General features: G+C 37.4%; 1 protein-coding gene across 2 annotated transcripts in view; it reads right to left on the bottom strand.

Moving 5' to 3' along the window:
* TTC8 (tetratricopeptide repeat domain 8) overlaps positions 1 to 20,994 on the bottom strand; it is a 40,974-nt gene that overhangs the window by 5,750 nt on the left and 14,230 nt on the right. For both annotated transcript variants that reach the window (XM_061997900.1, XM_061997901.1), the window contains exons 4-12: positions 19,353 to 19,416; positions 19,054 to 19,213; positions 18,088 to 18,177; positions 15,149 to 15,193; positions 8,028 to 8,113; positions 6,146 to 6,233; positions 3,834 to 3,944; positions 1,732 to 1,871; positions 312 to 486 (exon numbers count right to left, since the gene is read on the bottom strand). In XM_061997900.1, the coding sequence (XP_061853884.1) occupies positions 312 to 486; positions 1,732 to 1,871; positions 3,834 to 3,944; positions 6,146 to 6,233; positions 8,028 to 8,113; positions 15,149 to 15,193; positions 18,088 to 18,177; positions 19,054 to 19,213; positions 19,353 to 19,416 (959 nt within the window). The remainder of the gene's footprint in view (positions 1 to 311; positions 487 to 1,731; positions 1,872 to 3,833; positions 3,945 to 6,145; positions 6,234 to 8,027; positions 8,114 to 15,148; positions 15,194 to 18,087; positions 18,178 to 19,053; positions 19,214 to 19,352; positions 19,417 to 20,994) is intronic.

Here is a 20,994-nt window from a genome sequence, read left to right as displayed (position 1 = left end):
CAAATTAGCTTGTATTGCAGCAAAGGCTTGTGTGTGTTGCAATTTCTTTGGAAAGAAGGGAAGGTTAAAGACAGTGGGAAGGGAGCATCTTTTAGCAGGAATAAACCACATTCAGTGAAGAGGTACAGAACTGTTTTCTTTTGCCTCTTCCTCTCTACTGAAGTGCAAATATGTTTGTAACCTGTACTGCACTTCATCCTGTACACTATCAGACTTCATATTTCAAAGCAGGGAAACGACTCCTTCCTAGTTATTCTTCTAGTTTTTCTAAAATGGTATTAATTCAGAAAAGTTGTTAATAATTTTCATACCACAGCCACGTGTCCCAAGTTGTACCACACATCTGCTGTTTCCTCCTGATTTTCAGCCAAAAACAGTGCACGTTCAAATGAAGATAATGTCATGTCATATTGCTGGGCATAGAAGCAACAGAGGCCCAGATTGTTAAAAAGTTGGCAGTTATAAACACCCATCTGCAGGAGACGCCTAGATTGAAAGAAAATATTTATTTCATCTTTTTAGATCAATTTCAAATAGAAGTTCTACTCTAAATGACAAAGTTCTTTCCTTTCTTCCTATTCTGAGGATGTAACAACCAAGTGTTGTAGTCTTACACTCGGTGAAGGTTTCATGAAGGGTAGTACAGGGCGTTTTTTATTAGTAGAATAAAAGCTATGTAAAACAGTCTTTGTGTAAATTAGAGAACTTTTGCCTTTTTGACCGTGTCACATGATCTGACCTTACTGTTAAGACAAAGCTTTATGCAGGCTTTCTCCATTTCCTCTTTCCAATCCCTCAACCTCAATCAAGCTGTAGTTTGTCGCAGTCACTTTTTATAATTCTTCAGACTTCAACTTTTCACTTGATTCCTGCCCTTCAGCACTGCTCAAATCAGTACATCTAGTATGTGAATCTACATTAATCCTAAAGTTGAAGTATATTTCAGATTTTGATTCAAACTGATGTTTTCACATGTCTTTTAAAATTGAGATGCTTTATAAAAAGTCTCTTTATTAAGATTTCTAGGAAAAACAGCTATGCTGAGAAAGCCAGGGAGAAAGAAGGCTATTGTCTGCAGATTCTGAACCTGAAACATCAAAAAGCTCAGGTCCAACAGAAACAAAATTGTACTACTTGTATTGACTTCATCTGCTCATAGACTTAACACGAGTCAGGCTCCTTTGTGCTCTGACTGTATGGAACTAAAAAGCGAGCAGCATTGCTTAATATTATCTTTTTATTGCTTTCAATAGAACATGGGGCAACTCCACCCACATTCAAGTAAGAGATTCTGTGGTCAGAACTGCTTCTGTGTTCAGGTGGTTTTTCAAAGGCTCCTCTTCTTCAAAGGGCTAAATAGGAAGTCTATGTTCCTTCTGAAGGCCACTGAAGTTGACAGTAAGGTCCTGTGTTCTCAAACTGTCTCATGCTGTGAAAGATTATTTCTTGTTTATTAATCAAATAAAACCCGTTTTCATAATTTTTGTTGACATTTCTACATACTCTGCATGTAATGATAACAAATTTTTAACAGAGAGAAGTAATTATCACTGGCTGAGAAGAGATAAGTGTGTAAGCTGATTTTATGGTGATATTTGTCTAAATGCACATTCATCCTCCCACATCAATCACCTAATGTTCTTTTTTTCGCTATCAGCATCACAAAAATCAACCCTTTTTATCACCCTCCCACATGTTCAGTTCCCCCTCCCTCCACACAAGTGTAGATACCTATAAAACCGCAGAGCTATCTCAGGCTGGTCTGAATAGAAATGGTTACTGCCAATGCACGCAATGGCCTCCACGTGAGTATTGTCTTGTTTTAAGACATCTTTATAGTATTCTGCAGCTGAGGAGATATCATTCATTTCCTATACAATTGGAAAAAAAATGATTAATTCTACTTTTTATCACAAAACTTAAAATGAGAATCAACTGAGTGCTTTATCTATGACCTGTACAGGACTTAACTGAGATTCTTATGCCTGCTCTTACAGTTCTCTGGTTGTACAATGAAACATCACCAATTGGCATCTTCACGAGCAACACACACATCCACGAGGACAATGCATATTAATTTAGCAGTGCTGGCTGTATCTGTCATTAACTCTATGCTATAAGATTTATTTGGCTGTTATTCTTTAGAAAACTGAATTGTTCAGAAGCTTAGCATGAGCAACAGGGTTCTGTTGCTTTGTGCAGAATGCCCTGTGGCAACGCAGTACTGTACAGTCCATCTCCCAGGACGGGAACATACAGCTGACTTATTTCCCCAGTCAATGTCTCAATTATTTTCAATACTTTGTAAATCAATACATAAATGGCTCTGAACAAAAATGAAAATATAAATGTGTATGAAGAATTACTACATGCCTTTGAAAACAGGAATCATGGATTTATTACCAAAACCTGTACTAGTTAGGATGTGCCAGTTAAGAGAACTACATTATATAAAAATATATGCTACTTGGAAGATGAATTAGTGTGAACTCATTGCTGTAAAAAAGGCCTCACTGTTTCTTAGGAGTGCAAGCCACCAGAGAACTCTACCCCGTATCAGAAGAAAACAAATTAAAAGATCAAAATACACTTCCGTGTTTAGAGAGGAGTAATTTCCATCTCTGTGCTGTAGATAACACTGTACTCTCAATGCAACTAAAGAATAAGCTTTTATTTAACTTCAGCAGCACATTTAGCTATGAAAATATCTATTTCCTTTGATTAAATGAAAAATATTGGAGTTTTTTAAGCCAAAAAAGGTCAACAACTCTTCCTACAGTCGAAAGTGATAGAGAAGCAAAGCTCTGATTAAGATGCCTGATGTATAGACTCACAAGTGGAATATATCTACAGCCCTGTGCTGCAGTACAAATCTTTGCTAATGAAGCTGTAATCCTGCACTCAGGTGTCAGTGCAAAATTAGATCTTGCCAACTATATGCTGCTCTTTAATAATCCCTTAAAGGGTTATGCAGAATTATGTATGGCTCTGCAGAAGAATATCCATATTAAAAACTGTTTAACAATTCAGAAAGACAAGCCTCCAAAAATTATGCAGCTGTTTTCTTCCTTGCTGAAGGACAAAAAGGATTTAATATGAAAATGGATTAATGCTTAGGGGTTAGATGGGAATGATGAGAACAGGAAAGAATGCCAAGTGTGAATGTAGACAAAAAATAAATAAAAAATCATGACTTTGCTTAAAATATTTGTCCTGGAATAGCATCATTACCAACTTTCAGTGAAAAACAATATTAACTCCACTGTTTGACATGAAAACACACACTTTTAAAATACAAAATACACGACTACCAAGCTAAAATGAAACTACTTTAGAAGTAATCCTACTTAAAATAACAACTACTTCTTAAACTAAGCAACATTCACATTCCAACTGTTCTCACTGTCTTAAGAAACTAACAGTTGTTAACACTTAGTGCTAATAAAGACAACACTGAAGAGCAGATTATTCTGCTGCTTAATCCTGCTAGCAGGCTGTTGCTGACTTGAGCAGTTTTAGTATGATGAAACATATTATCTAGACCCAGCTACATGGACATCTGGACCACTTGACTGACTGTGGACTTGCTTCTGTGTGTCAAGGGTAAATAGGATCTCAGCAGTGTGATTAACCATTTAAACAAACAAGCCTGCAAGGCTCCCCTGACATTACTTTGGTACCTTTGTGTAATGTAACCTGTTTTGCATTAGTGATACTGAAAATCAGCATAGTTAATTTTTTATGACCTTATAGTTACATTCAAGTACTGGCCCTTTTCTCTTGCTCAGGCAGCTGTCCTTGGCCACAGTAAGAATTGTATAGTGAGTGCATACCTCGTAGATTCTGGCAATTCCACAAATAAGCGCCACTTCTCCAGGAAATCGATCTAACCCTTGCTTGAAAACATTCAAAGCTGTTACAGGTTGATCCAAGCGTAAATACACCTAAGCAAATAAAAAGTGTATATAAATGTCAGATGTCTGACTTTTACACCTGTACTGCTGTTTAATAAGGGAGATAAATAAAAGAGATGACATCTCCCTTTATGCAGTAAACCATTAGCTGAGATGTTGAATAATACTGGAAAAATAATGGAGTGAATACTGAATAAAACTCTGTAATGATGATAAAATAGGTAATTAAGATAACTAAATGTGTGTGTATATCATCTAGACATTATTAATTCACTTAAGCATTACAAATAAATACTAAAAAACCTTGCTATTATTGTATCAAAATGAAATACTGTGACACTGAGGAGGAGGAGGTATCACCTTGAATATTTTCCCATTTAATATATTGTAAAAAACTTTTGTTTAGACTTGAAAGAACTTGATCTTCAGGTTGATAGTGCTAGAATACTAAAATGTTTTACATAGTCAAATAAGGCTGTATGCACAGAGCAGGGACACTTTCACATTTCCTTACTGTTCTGTCAACCTTTCCCCTCACAAAAAAGAAAATACTGCCACAGAAAGAGAGCAACATAGCCACAGTACTCTATATCCAGTGCCATGGCACACCGTCCAACATCTCTGCAGATATCCAGATAAGTGGCAAAAAAGATTAAAAAAAAGGCAGGACAACTTCCATCTACTCACAGCAGCTTTGGGGAGATCTGCTCTCAAAAAGTGCTACAGCCATAGTTATTAAGTTTTACCTGCTCAATGCAGAATGGCTCCATTTTCTTTTTGGTATCTCTCATCTCAGGTAAAAATATCCCCATTTCCATCTCTTCTGGGTCACAAAATACTTTGTAACTTCTCAGAAGCCCTGACTTCTTCAAAGACTTATTTTTTTTAGTTTTCTTCTGGTCTTTATCTTTTGATAAATTACAACTGAAGGGAGAGTTAGCTTTCAGGAAAATATTTAAAAAAAAACCCAGATAGCTGTTGTCATAATGAATACAAACAGAAAACTACTTGGTACTGCAGTATCGGTCTGTTTGCACAGAACTTGATGAAATGCTATGATTTTTTTTTAATGGCTGCTTAATTCAAGTCTTGTCTTTTTCAGATTGACAGATTGAGCTATGTCTCAGTGTCCTACTCTACTGCCTCTCCACCCACAGCCACTAGATCATGTTGTGCGATGCTTTATACTTGGGTGAGCTGGTCTATGGAGTGGGAGGTGAAAGTCCTAATGCAGCAAGCAATGATGTGGGGGAATACATATCTCCCATAACTAATCACTGTATGTTAATCCAATTACTCTGCCAATTTAATCCCTCTGTGTAGCTTGTGTTTTGAAGAATGACTCCTGGTAGTGACAGAAATCTAAAATTACTAAGCACAGTTGAGTAAACTAACTCCAGCTGCTGTATTGAAGACAAGTCTCCTGATAGCAATGATTATCATTTAAACACAAAATGCAAATTGCACAAGAAAGAGAAAAGTAAAGCAAGTATCATTAACATGAATTTCTGAATTGCCCACTAGTTTAAGTCCCTAAGTCATGACTAATAGTGATGTCTTTCAGATAGGCCTGTGGCAGCTGGCTTAAAGGGAGCTGATGAAGAGCAACTGATTTAATCTCTTTCTGGGATAAGAGGAACGAAAGTGCAGTTTTCTCAAAGGCCACTTTTTCTTGAATGTCTTGTAAAATATTTAGAATCTGATGTGTACCCTGGTACACAAGTAATTCTGAGGATTAGCTGTGCCACTTGTTCTTTTAAAGCTTTTAATGCCTTTACTCTGACAGAACATTCATGTTTCAAGGTCTCCGATTGTTTCTTTCAAGCTCACTATGTTTTGATATTGCTTATGAAACCAGAATTTTGAGCTTCACTCTGCACTTACTGATTTATTGCATTAGTTTCCTAGGAGATCATATATAGCTATATTGTCTTCATATCAAAACTCCAGTAATTCTTTAGCTATATAATCCTCACTGGAGTTTAGAGCAAAGTATACAGTAATGCAGGAGATTTTGTTTGTTTTGTGAAATCTGGAAGCTCTACAATCTTTAGGTATAAACTATAGACCTCAGTTTCAACTGTTTGCATATATTGCCTCAGGTTTACAGTGAGATCACACATTATTAAACTTAATGGTCTATCAAGCTCAGTACTCAGCTATTCGGGCATATGGACCGGGGATAGTCTGGAATTTCACTTCATTCTTAAACAAGCAAATCTATTACTTACTTTTGCCAAATACAAGATTGTATCAACCATGTCCTGTTGCTTGAGAGCTGACTTAAATTGTTTCTCGGCTTCACGATACAATCCTAACCTAAAGAGATAACAAATAGAGATAGATGGTATTTGCTGGTATTCTTCTCTTTTGTTGATAAAGCTTATTAAATATTGAAGCAGTGCACACTAAACCAACCTTGAATTGCCCCAAAGCATACTTTAAGATTATATATATGTGTGCTTGTTAACACAAACCATGCTGTTAAGTATATTACAGTTTAAAAGACAATTCAAAACTATGAAAAAGGCAGATACATTAAATTTGGCTCCTTTATACATACAGACTTCTGGTGTTGGTTGGATAATGATATACTTATTTTCATAGGACTCCTTCCTGCTCTTTGTACAGAATGGACAGTAAAAGAGAGCAATTAAAGTCATGCCTCAACCTCTACCTACACACTTTTGGGATAAATTGCCTCACTCATGGCAAAGATCAGATAGATACTGTCCACTGTAAAGTGAATGCTTAATAACCTATAAAACAATTTCTCCTAGCCTCATACGGGAAATGGTGAAATTTCTGTTGTTGTGGTGCCATTTATGGTACAGCACGTTTTCAACACAGGAGACTGTGACCCCATGTGTATCCCATGCTGGAGCAGGCTCCTGGCAGGATCTGTGAACCTATAGAGAGAGGAACCAGAGGCGGAGCAGGTTTGCTGCCAGGACTTGTGACTCTGTCGGGAACTCATGCTAGAGCAGTCTGTTCCTAATGGACCGCAGCCTGTGAAAGGAACTCACATGGAAGCAGTCCATGGTGGACTGTCTACTGTGAGAGAGACCCCAGGCTGCAGCAGGCAAAAAGTGTGAGGAGTCCTCCTCAGAGGAAGGAAGAAGCAGCAGAAATGATATATGATGAACTGACCACAATCCCCATTCCCTGTCCTCCTGTGCTGCTCAGGAGGTAGAGAGCTCAGGAGTGAAGCTGAGCCGGGGAAGAAGAAAGGGGTGGGAGTGAGGTGTTTTAAACATTGGTTTTATTTCTCATTACTCTATTACTCATTACTCTGATTTGGTTAGTAATAAATTAATTTTCCCCCAAGTTGTGTCGGTTTTGCCTGTGATGTTAATTGCTGAGTGATCTCCTTGTCCTTGTCTCAACCCACTAGCCTTTCATTACATTTTCTCTCCCTTGTCCAGTGATGAGGTGAATGACAGTGGCTTTGGTGGGTACCTGGTGTTCAGCCAGGACAAACCCACCACAGCTGAAAAAAAAAAAGGCCTTCTAAAGAATGTCAAATAAAGGTTAAGGATAGTGAAGGATTCCATTAGTTTGGACGTCTCAAAAGAAGCAATAATTTTGAGCCAAGATACAACATGGAAATTTAAAGGGCTAACTGCCTTGCTTTCTCAGCCTGTTCATGTAAGAATTGCTTCTAGAATTGAAAAGACTGCAGATGATGCTTCAGTTTTTTAACAACTGATACAGTATCCGTGTTTCATATTCATGGGACAAACTTTACCTTGCAAATAATGAAAGGGGAAGCTGCCTCACTCCTCATACGAACTATAGGAAGCAGAGTTGTATCAGGAGAAGCTTCACCTCATTTGGTAGAACTGGGTGCTACAATCAGAGCTAGATCCTCAGCAATCACGCTAAACTGCTTGCAACAAGCTCTCCTCCCCACTCTTGCCATTCTTTCCTCAGAGAGGCATACTGCTGTACAATGTTGGGATACCCCTGAGTCATTTGTATCGGATGCTTGGGTACAGAGTGCAAACCCTGAGGCCTTCTCATCTTTGGAACTGGTCCTTCTTAGGCAATGTACTCAATGTACCTTCTTAGGTCTTGTACTCATACTCACAGAAGAAATGAACAATGGCTTACCTATAGCAGCACTTCCCAATTTGGACTTTCCACCACCAGTCCTTGAATCGTGCATGCTCAGTGGCAAGGGCTGCCAAATCTAGAGCCTTCCAAAACAAACCCATAATCTTGACATTAATACCTTGAAATACTTTCAATATTTACACACAGGAAAAAAAACACCCCACGAAGCGAACAATGTAAAGATTTTTGCAAAGAGAAAATTTTGAACAAAAAGTCCTGGTAAACCTGAGGTGAGGGCACTGCTTCATGTTTACTATTTTTACAGCTCACTGTATAAAGTATCTCAAAGGATAATTTATCCCTATAAGGATATGTAATCCAAATAGCCTCCAGTAATTCAAAGAGAAAACATAAAATTAATTCAATCAGAGCCCTGAAGTGCTGCTTCAGCATATACAGAATATTTGTGTAAGCCAATACACTTTTTTCACGCTTCCAAACATTGATCACTAAAAGTAAGTAAAAGCAAATAAAAATACACTAATAGAAATCTGTTCAGCCAGTTTGAAATACTGTTGAAATTGTTGTTTCCTTGCTAACATCAGTCTGCCTCCACTTCTGGGAACTCTTAGACATGTACAAAAAGAAATACTTCCTTTAGAAAGTCTCTGAGGTAACTAGTTATTTATAACAAACAGGAAAAACAGATAAATATTCTAAGAAATTAAAGAGAGTGAAGGTCTAAAAGCTCTCTTATCTAGTATATTGGAAAAGCAGGTAGGCTAATCAATGTGTTACTATCAGCTGCCACAGACAGAATCTATGGCTTTTCATGTTTTAGTTATGATTTCAAGATTTGTGTTAAAACAAATAGATGTGTGTTCTGTACTAAAACCTACCAAAGAAGCAATTGTTAGTGTTCCTTTTATTTTAAACTCTATTTTGTGCCAGAACATACCAAAGCCATTCTACGTTGTTACTTGTACTTTAGGGATACCATCACAAATAGTTTAAAAAGCTTTAAGGCAGTATTTTTATAACAAAGAAATGACCTTTTTTTTTGCTGTTTTTCCTAAGCATTTTGCAGATCACAGAAATAAAGAATGCCATCTATTTGGAACAATACGGAAAAGTTCTGTGCACCAGCCATTCAGAAACTGAGGAATCAGTCATTTCCAGGAGAAAACTAATGTGAATACAGGAAATACTAGAAAGAGTCCACTTTAATAGCATCTGCTTCTGGGTTTGATTGCTATTCTTCCTGCTACCAAAATGAAGCTGCAAGTAATCAACAGGTGTAGATTTGATATAGCACAGCAAAGTCAACAAAGTTATGACAGCTTGTCTAAGTTGCTCTCCTTTGGCTTTGTGAGAGAGAATAATTTTTTCTGTAGCAATTCAGGCTAAGGAGCTGCACTGATGCTGTCCTCAAAGTGAAAAAGACAGCTGTCACTCTCTGCTTCTATACAGGAGTGAGAAAACTGAGGAAAGCTTACAACTCTGAAGTCACTATTTCTTCCATTTAGGTGGAATCCTTGAAGACCTCAGATAGTAGCTCTTCTCTTGGTTGCCCTTTGCTTCTTAACAGCTTTGCAAGTCACAGAACAGAGCCTCTGGTTGCTACAGCTATAGAGGGGGAGAAGCTTGCTTAAAGACAGAAATTTTCCATTTCCCTTCCAGACAAATACTTTCTTTCATCTGAAGGTACATAAGCAATTTTCTTCCAGTACTGGGAAAATTTGTGAAAGTAGTTGACGCTAAAACATTGGCTACTTTTGTTGCACTTACAAACAATGCATGTGTCTGTCAAATACCACATCTGCTTGTAATGCACCACGAGCAGCCACTTAAAATAAGGATCATAGTCCAAATAATGTGCTTCAAAGAGCCTTCCTTAGAGCAATCTGATGACAAGTAATCAAGGAGAAGGACTGAATTTCAGAACACAATCCCTTCTATAGCCACATATTTAGCTTTTCTTCTGGTACCCTAATTATTTCTGATAACTATATTAAGCAACGCTAACATTTCTGGCCACTATTGGAAAGTGGGAGCTAAGATTGCTTCAGGCTTAGTAGATTAACATCAGCAGTTTATCTGTCAGTGTAGATCCTGAGTTCTTACTGCGATCCTATTGTTAACATCAAGAAACACGGCAGGACTTAATTTTGAAGTTACTTTCTCAAATTAAGTCTTGGTTTTATACTTAAGGAATTAGTAAAGCAATAGGAAAATCCTGTTTCTGATACTTTATAAGCAATCATAAAAACTTTAACCCAAAAATACTACAAATGTTACCAATATTTCTAAAAAGTGTTTACCTGAAAAGGCTTTGTGCAAAATCTTTGGAGAATGTGGCCACTGAAATGTTAGTAAATTGAATAAAAGTCAAAGCTTTCACTTTGCTGTGTTAATCACAGAATCACAGAATGGCTGGGGCTGGAAAGGACCTTTGGAAATCTAGTCCAATTCCCCTGCCAAAGCAGGTTCACATAGACCAGGTCACACAGAAACGTGTCCAGGTAGGTGTTGAAGACCTCCAAGAAAGGAGACTCCACACCTTCCCTGGGCAGCCTGTGCCAGGGCTCCCTCATCTGAACAGTGAAATAGTTTTTTCTTATGTTTAAATGGAACTTTTGTTCCAGTTTCATCCCACTACCCTGTGTCCAGTTGCTAGATACAATAGAAATAAGGAATGTCCCAATCTCCTGACATCCACCATTTAGATATTTGTAAATACTAATGAGATCCCCCCTCAGTCTCCTCTTCTCTAGACTAAACAGCCCCAGTTCCTGCAGCCTTTCCTCATAAGGAAGATGCTCCAGTATCCTGATAATCCTGGTGGCCCTGCCCTGGACTGTCTCCAGAAGTTCCCTGTCCCTCTTGAGCTGAGGAGCCCAGAACTGGACCCAGGACTCCAGATGACTACCCACTGCTAACCTACTTCTATTTCAAGTTGCTGCAAACTGTTGGTTTTTTTTAATTGCACAGTTTAGCTACAAACCAATGTTCACTCTGCACAGCACGTTAACTTAAAACCAATCTATAATAGCAGAAGTGCTATGCCTGTACTCCTGTGCACTGCTGAATGTTGGTTCATTTTCTAGACAAGAAAAACAGCATTGATTGTGAATTGGCAGATACTTTGATGTCCTTTTAAGGATTTTTGCTTCTAATGTACATATCAGAAAAAAACCTACAGTGACTGTCCAAAAGGTTTTAGTAAACTTTAGGATACAACACATCATCTGGAAATCCTGGTCAGCTTAAATTGTTACTTTACAGGGCACTTAGCATAGTTGCTCATGTATGCAGAATTCCATTTCAATAACACTCTGAGCCCTGGGAATCCTTTCAGAACAAATTTATTTTACCCCTGGTTCCTACATTTGTGTAAATAAAAATAATACATTTCCCTAATACTTAGTGGGTTCCTGTTTTGGGTTTTTTTTAGAAAAAAACCCAGTTTTTCTTGAAAAATAGATCAGAGCTGTTTTTAAATGAAAAAGAATGTATACTCTTTAATTGCAACTGTATTTAGAATGATTCTGAGATTCATTTTTTTAGCATTATTTTCCTTAGCTAAACTGCATTAATACTAAGTCTTCTAAATTGCCTACCGGCTGTAACTCAATATAAAATAGCTTTTAGGGTTGCAGTGATTTACTACTGTATTGCAAAATTAAATTAGTAAATGTACATTTGCTTGAAATCCAGCAATTTCATTCATAATATTGTACATACCAAGAAATTAGATAGATGGAAACGATAGCAAACATTTGCTGCTTTTTTCACATGCTGTTGAATGGCTGTAATTTTCCCAGCAACAGTTATTGACTTAAAGTCTTATTTGTACACAAATCAATACAGGATAGTCTGTAAGATAGCTGAGTAAATTACATCAGCCATAGTCAATTTAACACAATTTCTCTTTGAGTCTTTTGGATTTTTATAGTTTGTAAATCTAACATAATTCCATCTATAAATAATTTCCATCAGAGAGTATAAACTTCAGAGTATTAGGAGGGTGATGGAGCAGTGGAACAGGCTGCCCAGAGGGGTTGTGGAGTCTCCTTCCTTGCAGGTCTTCAGGACCTGCCTGGACATGTTCCTACGTGACCTGATTTGGTTGATCCTACTTCTGCAGGGGGGTTGGACTAGATGATCTCTAAAAGTCCCTTCCAATCCCTATCAAATCATTCTATGATTTTAAGAACTAAGGAAATATTAGAGGTCGTGAATTCTGGCCTGAAGTATATATTGTACACTCACTGTTCTTCCTCAGGACAAAACATCTTGTCATCATTACCCACTCATGAATAATGGCAGAATATGATGTCACAGTCTACTACTGAAAAAACTAGAGGCTTTTTTAGAAAAAAAACCCCTATTTCTGGACAAGTATTTTAAACTGCCCTGCTCTTACGGTATTTAGCCCATTAGATGGCCTTCAGAAACACTTCAAAGTCAGTATTAAGTACATGTGTTCAAAAGGAAACAAGTCAAGAATGACAGCGAACAGGGTAAGAGCAATTTCTTCAGAGAATTTTTTAATTTTTCATTAAATAAGATGAAAGACTTGAGAACATTTTCAAGCACTGAAAAAGCTCAGAGCTTCTTTCTTTTTCTTGCATCCCTGTGTTTCTGATAACAGATAGATTACAGAGATATTTGCCTTTAATTTGAACCTAGTTCCTAGCATTATTTGTCCAGCTGAATGCACAATGATTAATGACATTCCTCAACTGAAATTGCTCAGGCTTTGCTTTTCTTTCTATCTACTATCCGAATACTAAACAGAAGATAAATAATAAATTGTCTTTGCTTCTTAAATAATAATGGAGCTGAGGAACAGTACAGACAGTTCCAGACAGACAAAGGAAGGATATTGTCACTGCTACTTTTGTGTTTAATTTGCAAAACTGCAGGAACTGGTCTTCCAGTTGTGTCTGCAAGTAGAGGCTTTTCAGTCAATAAAGTCACAAACTTAAGCCAATTTCCTGGGCTTTCAAGCCTTCCAAGCTCTTTCATCTCATGCTGAAAAGTGTTTTTAGATCAACATTTAAACAGATAACATATGTGTTGTTTCTCTATTGAGTCCTAAGCAAATTCATATCAGAAAGAAACAGAAAATGAACTATCAAAATGCCATTAGTAGGAGAGGTGAATAAACAGTGATGCAGTTAAGTTTAAGTAGAATCAGAATCATAGAATAGTAGGGGTTGGAAGGAACCTTTAGAGATCATCTAGTCCAACCCCCTTGCAGTCAGATTAGTTCTTTTTTCAAGAAAAATTAAAAGGGAGCTTTAAAAGGAAGGGAGGACAGTTTGGAGAATAGAATTATATTGGAAATGGTGTACAAAGCACAGAAGAAAAGATAAATGAAAGTAAATGAGAGAAAGCAAATGGAACAGTTAAAAATCTCTTCAGAGACACATTATATCCTAAAGGCACCTCTTATTGTAAAGTGTGATGCATTCTTTTTTTGCTACATTAAGATGCTATCATTAGCCAGTCATGTTGATCTCATTACACAATAAACAGTGCTGACTAAGCTTCTTTGTTTACATTTATTTATTCAAATAGCTTGGGTGCACAAAAGAACATAGCCAAAACTTCTCCTGCAAGACAGTGATATGGGATTGTCTGCAAGGATTTCCAGCTACAAGCAGTACACTCTAAAATCATCTTACAATTTTTTTTCTAGAGTGCTTGGAAAATCCCTGGCATTACATGAATTGTCTGTCTAGCCTAGAGATCCTGAATGTCATTAAAGTGTAGGTCATTGGCATATGTGGCATCCAATCAACTGACTCTTTCATTCTTAGTAACAAACAACATAAATTTTAATTATTCCTGGCATGAAACCCAGTCACTTTCCTCATATTCAGCATCAGAATATGTAAATGTTAACAGCTATTTCTCTCTGACATTTCTGACACTTGCACTATTGTTTCAAACATATTTTGGATTAATAGTGCATTGCAATTCAATCCTCTTAAAAGAATGCTATGTAATAAATTGACAGCATACAACTATAATCGTTCAATAGTAGATTAAAAAGCTTCACACAGCAATACATTTGGAAATGGTTCTGATCTATCTCAGCAATAAAATATTTTTTGTGTGTTAGTGATTAACAGGAGAGTTTAACTTCAGGTCTAATCATACACCAGTTAGTAGTACTGCAGAAAATTCAATAACTGTTTAGTTTATTATTGACACAAGCAGTTCTGTCAAACAATCTTCAAGCAGAAATTCTGATTCCATTTAACTGGGTGCATCTATCAAACCTAGTAATTAAATATTTTGATCCTTTACTCCTTGAATAAATCAATTATTTCCCTCAGTAAATTGTCAAAAAAGTTCTGCAACCTGTACTTATTTCAAAAGTTTAAACAAATATATAACCAAAGTTGATCTTACCCATTTAGTGCAGTAATATATGAAGAAAAATAGAAGAAAAATTTTGGATACAGTAAGGGGGAAACTGTATAACTGAGAAAACTTTTGCAAAATAGATATTATAGACAATCCTAGGGACAATACAATATTTCTCTTGAGGTTACAAAACACTTCAGCACCATGAAACTAAACATCCAAGAAAATGGTCCAAACTCCTACTGATACGTTATTTTTCTGTAATTTCACCAAATATCTTTCCTTTCTGTTCATCCAAATGCATAAACAATCATCTCAATAGTTTAAAATGTCTAATGGTGTTCAATTCAATCTCTAATTATTTTGTCAGATATTTTCACCTTCTGTTAATGGGTCGTCCTATGTAATTTATTACTTATTCTCAAGCCTCAGAAGTCTGAACTTTGTAAGCAGTTCAGCTACTTGACATATAATTTCAGCTACTCCTCAGGCTCCAGTAAATTCTGTTAACATGAAATCATTAGATATAGGGATCTTATCATGTTGATAAGTGAGAGACCTAGTTTTAACCATTAGAATGTTTTGCTTCTCAAAGAAGAAAGCAATCCATACCTTGGTATCTGTAAATTACTATCCCTGAATATCACCCCTGTAAGAAAGGATTTCTCCCCTTAAACAACTTTTAATGCTTCACTTCCATACCCAGATGTGATGTAATACCTGAACCCTTAGTTTAGCGCAATGTTGCCAGAAATAACTGAATAATAAACTGAAAACAGAACATATGTATTACTCACATTTTTTACATCATTTTCATGGTGAAAAATATATTCGAACAATGCCTGTCAGAAGAACATTTAAAACATCGTCATATTAGAAGACAAAAATTGGTAATATTATTTTAGAAGAATACAGAATCTTGCTTATGTTAGGCAGAAATTAATTATTTGTGAAAGCCAAGCAAATTGTGCCTTAGGGGAAAAAATGCTTAACACTACCAAATTTTGGGATTTGTTAAGCGGAAACTTAATTATTAAGTGATAATAATTAAGTGAACACCTCTCCCACGAATACAGGCTGAGACAGTTGGGGTTGTTCAGCCTGTTCTCCAGAGACACCTTATAGTGGCCTTCCAGTGCCTAAAGGGACCTATAAGAAAGCTGGAGAGGGACTTTTTACAAGGGCCTGTAGGGACAAGACAAGGGATGATGGTTCAAAACTAGAAGAGTGTAGAGATTTAGATGTGAGGAAGTTCTTACTTATCTCTCCTTATGAGAGCGGTGAGGCACTGGCACACGTTGCCCAGAGAGGCTGTGGATGCCCCATCCCTGGAAGTGCTCAAGGCCACGCTGGATGGGGCTTTGAGCAACCTAGTCTAGTAGAAGGTGTCCCTGCTCAGGGCAGGGGAGTGGAATTAGATACTTTAAGGTCCTTTCCAACTGAAGCTATTCCTTGATTCTGTTAAAATTCTTAAAATATTTACCTTTAAGGAAACTAGAGAATTACTAAGAAATTGTAATGTCTGGTGAGGAAAGTAAACCAATACCTACTTCTACTTTTGGTCAGAAAAGACTGCAAACAAATTATTAAAAGGTGTTAAAGAGTCCTAAATAAAAACACCTTTATAGGGAGATTAGAATAAACGGAAAACAAAAGAACAGAAAACAAAGAAGCAGTGGAACATTTCCTCCTCACGTTCAATAACAGGGAAGCATTTAGTAAAAGTGCATAAATCTAAAGCGATAAAAAAGATGGCTGTTATCTGCAGGCCTTGACCTTCTAAAGGATTTGAATGACTGAAAATTTGGTGCCATGGTTTTGCGTGGAGCTGTTTCTGGTAAGGGGGGAAGGGGCTGTAAAGATGGCTTCTGTAAGAAGTTTGAAACTCTCCCCAGCTCTGAGCCAGATCCACTTCTAGGGCTGAGCCAATTAGGTACCTCCACAGTCACTTTTTAAGAAGAAGCTAGAACAGGCTTCTTCCTGTTCCGGCTGGTGGTAGTGCAAGTAGTTGGGAGAGAGAGAGAAGTGACCATGCAGACCCCAAGGTCATTGAGGGAAGAGAGGAGGAGGTGTGCTGGAGCAGAGACTCCCCTGCATCCTGTGGAGAGGACTGGTGAAGCAGAGATTTGTTTGCACTTTGTAAATGACCCTGTGCTAGAGGCAGTGACTGTGCCCAGAGGAGGTTGTGTCCCACGTGAGGGACCCTGTATTCACAGAAGCTGTAACTGTTGGGAAGAACCCACGCCAAAGAAGTTCATTAAGAACTGTGTCCCGTGGGAGGAATCCCGTATTGGAGCAGGGGAATAATGCGAGAAGAGAGAAGCAGCAGAGCCCAACTCTGAGAGACTGACCACATCCCCCATTCCCTGCCCCTCTGAGCTGTTGAGGGGGAAGGAGGTAGAGATATCAGGAGCAGTGAGCGGGGCCCGGGAAGAAAGGAAGGATGGGGGAGGGAGATCTTAAAGTGCTGGTTGTATTTTCCTCATCATCCTTCTCTCTTTTTGCTTTTTGTTCTGTTCTGTTTCTTGTAGGTAATGGAATAAACTTTCCTACTTTCCTCTCCAAGTCAAGTACTGGAGTCTGTTTTGCCTGGAACCATAATTAGCAGCGAGTCCTCCCTGCCCTCGTCTCATCCACAACATCCTTGGTTATCTTTTTTCCTCCCATTTTGCTGGGGCTTCTGCCATCCTAAGGAGGATGGGGGTGAATGGGGGGCAGTGAGCAAGAGACTGTCACGGGGCTTCATTGCTGGCTGGGCAAAACCACAACACTTGGATAAAAATAAGTAGACTTTTCTTACTAACTCTACTAAAAATGTACAAGCTAAAAAAGCTGAAATTTCCTGTTTCATGCCATGAACCAGTTGCTAACTGAGATTTACCAGAGGCTCTCTCTGGAGACAGGTGATATAGATATACTGTGGGGTTTCCTGCGCTAGTCATTAACATGGCTGATGCTAGTCCAAGAGAAGCCACATTCTTGTGTACTTCAGAAGACTGGAAACCCTAGTCGTGCAATGAAAAGATGGATAATCTAACTGAAAGAAAATGCAAGTAGTATACTTTGCAAACACATAAGGAAGACCTAAATACGTAGGAGTATCTATGAACATTAATACACAGGCTAATTATGTGCATTTAATAGTTGCAAGATTTATCATCTCTTTGCACCCGGGAGAGGTAATGTTTTCAAGAGTTCTAAAAATTTAATCAATGATTCTTATCAACCAGAATGCAATCTGTAGTCTCACCCCCTGCTTTGGCTTTAGCCTTAATGGTGTCTTGTTTTTAAAAAAAAAATTAAAAAATCAATCCATGTAGTTCCAAATTTAAACTTAGATCTTACATTCTGTGTGAAATGTTAATGTCATCGTGTATTAGTCTCATAATACTGACAAGGACACTTGCTGCCTATGGATGTTTCTATTACTGTTGCTTTATGTATTTTGGCTTAAGCCTCTTCTCATATGAAACTGAAGGAAGACAGAGCTATCCCATTGCCTCAGAAAACGATTAACAATGTGTACTTCAATGTGGTTTTGAAAGGAAACTGTGTGATTGCATTGTGTTCTTCACCCACTCCTTACATCTCTGTCCCTTGGCCCCTTAACTAAACTAGGCAGAGTAATAGATATAGTAAGTTCTAGTTGTATCCCCAATCATACGTACAGTTACATTAGAATGATACAAGAAAATAAGAAAAAGATATCACAACATTAACCAAAATAGCTACATACCTTTGCCAGTTTAGGTTTTTGAGCATATTTTGCTAAATTCAGTCGAGACAGATTTATGAAAGGGCCATCTGGATTTGTTAGCATTGAAGCCTGAAGGAGAGAAAGGAGCTTTTAAGTGGGAAGATTCCCTGCACTTTTCCTGAAAATTTTCAAAATATTAGCAGTACAAAAAAAAGCCCAAACCCAAACAAAGCATTTGTAGATGCACTACTCTACTGTGCAGTAGACTCTTACTGAATTTCATCTTTTCTGAAAGCCATGGAATTTGTCCTACTTCCAAAGAGTCCCTGAAAGAGGTTGCATGAATTACGTTCTGGAACAACTTTTTTTTCCCCTCTCTCTGGTATTTCCATAATGTGTCTAAGCATATAGCTTGGACTGTTAGATGGAATAAAGTTGGGACATATAACAAAAAAAAATCTTCAAGAAAGGTTTAGGAAGATCAGTTCATACCTACAATAATGAGAAGATACCACGTTTTGCCATTAATGTGTTATTAATCTGCATTACATGTTCATGCCAGTTGCAGCTTATTAATTTTTCCAGTAGAACAGAATAAAACTAGTGTAATTTCTTTTCCTCATCTTCTCAAGTGACAGAGACTAAATAATTGTTTCATAGTAAACTGAAAAGCTTGGAGAAAGTTTCAACATAGAGTGAAATCATGTCACGGTCTTTCCATGGCTGGCTGAATGAAAATGAATCTCCCAGAAGTTGTAAATTTGCAATTTATGTGGATTTTTGTGAACTTGTGAATTTATGTACATTTTTTAAATAGAAACAGACTAGCAAATTAACAAGGAGTAACATTTTCATACTGTACTTTGAAAACAACCTAAACAAAAAAACTAGAAATGCTCACTTCCTTCCAACTTGAGTTCAGATGTGGGTTTAAAGTCAACTACGAAGTCACTGTACCAGCTACTAGGACCAAGAAAGCCATCATTCTGAGAACAAACAACTTACGGTTCCTAGCCTGACATATCTCCCAGAAGCACTAGTAATTGGACGAGCTGTGAGAGCTGTTCGAGGTGTTTTTATAGCCTGTTCCATGGTACTTGGCCGTCCACTTTGCGTGCTGGGTCTCACAAATCCTGTAATAGGTCTTCCTGATTGAGTTACTGGCCTGAAGATGTTAAGCACATTATCCTTATGTTGAGTGGTAATTATCAATAGGGAATTTAAACAATTATTTAATTTTCAGAAGTTAAATTTAGGATTTCCTCATTTGTAATTAATCACATTTTAAAAAATAAAACACATACCTAACAGCTGGGCTGGGGCCTCCACCTTGGCTAGTTCCAGGGAGTTTCAAAGATGTTCCTGGTCCTGTGAAACAAGGGCATTTCTCACTTCACATTGAGTTACTGTGCTATTGTCCAGAGGACTTGAAAAAAATATTGTCTTACAATCAAATGGAAAATTCTTTATTCAAATTCTTTGTTCAAACACTAGACAAAGAAGGCAAAACCCAAATATAAATTGTCAGACCACCGCAAGAAACCTGCCCCAATGGATATGGTTTTCTCATTTTTACCCTTCCCATTCTCTCCCTGATCCCACTTGGGGGGAGCGAGTGACCGGCTGTGTGGGGCTGAGCTGCCTGTCAGGGTTCATTCACAACAATTCTGGAGAACAATGAGGTCATATTAATTTGAAATGGTATTTTTCCTATGGAGGACTAAAATAGCACCAAGACTTAAGTAAATAAACTAAAACCTTCAGCTACAGGGCAGATTGAAAATGACACTTCATGTCATTATATACATATAGGATTTCCACTCACAATCTAGGGCACAGTAAAGTTCTAATTCACCCATATCCATCAATGAAGGCCACCAATGAAAATACTGAATTGGCTTGAGCCCAGACCCCTTTTTCACATATTTCTGTTTTGACAACAGATCATTAGGAATTACGAGTCCCTGCTTGTAGATTTGCCATCACCTTCACTGGCATTTGATTATAGTCAGTTTTTCTAACATCCTAAGTGAAAGTCTGAGAGAAGGTTTGAAAAATTTGGTTAAAAGCACAATATGATAAGTATACCTTCTCATCTGTTCCTTGCTCAATTACCATGTACAGAAAGAAATGAGACTTATGTTGACACAGACAATTCTTGACAAATCACTCTTACTTTCTAGATACTCAAGAACTGCTTTTATTCCAAATGGTTCCAAGAACTGAAGTTAAACTGATAAGTAGATAAGTTTCCTTTCTTCTTTTTTTTTCCACAAGATAAACCCCAAGTTAGTCCCTTTTCAGTCTTCTCTCTTTCCCACTCTCAAGCTGTAATTACCACTGAGATACTACGAGTCCATTGTTTAAGCAAGTTTAGTAGACTTGTCCAAATTACTAAACCTCTAACTGAATCTCAATACCTTCTTACTTTTTTAATCCATGTTGTTGGCAAGCACCTCTAACTCCAATATTATAGTAGCCACCTGGCTACAGTTGTATTTAAAGTTAAATTATGTAAAAAAGGTATTAACCACTATTCCATTGGTCAAAGCAGCTAAATATGTAAGTGATGTTAAAATAAGGACCAAAATCAGTACTCTCTCTCTCTTCTGGCTGGTTGCACTTAGGATCTCTTGTTGCTTACTTGCTCCTTATGGTCCTATGAATCTTGAACTTTTTACTCCACGGTCCACCCAGCAGAGTTTCTACCATGATAACTAGGACACTCCTCTAAGAAATGGAGAAGTTGGCTTTCAGTTTTTCAGGCTAGTGGATAATGAACTAGTCTTCCACTTTCTGAGTCTTTTTTTTTAACTATAACAATAATAGTAAAGAGGTAGGGCATTAAAATACCCTTTCCAGACATCTTTTTTAATAACTGCTATTGTTTTGTGCTTTTGGTGTACTGGGAGAATGCTTATGGGATTTAGTTCTCTTGATCTCACA

Source organism: Colius striatus, chromosome 6 (genome assembly GCF_028858725.1).
Source record: "Colius striatus isolate bColStr4 chromosome 6, bColStr4.1.hap1, whole genome shotgun sequence".
NCBI lineage: Eukaryota > Metazoa > Chordata > Aves > Coliiformes > Coliidae > Colius > Colius striatus.
Note: the sequence above shows the minus strand (reverse complement) of the source record. Positions and strands in the feature narration are given on the sequence as shown.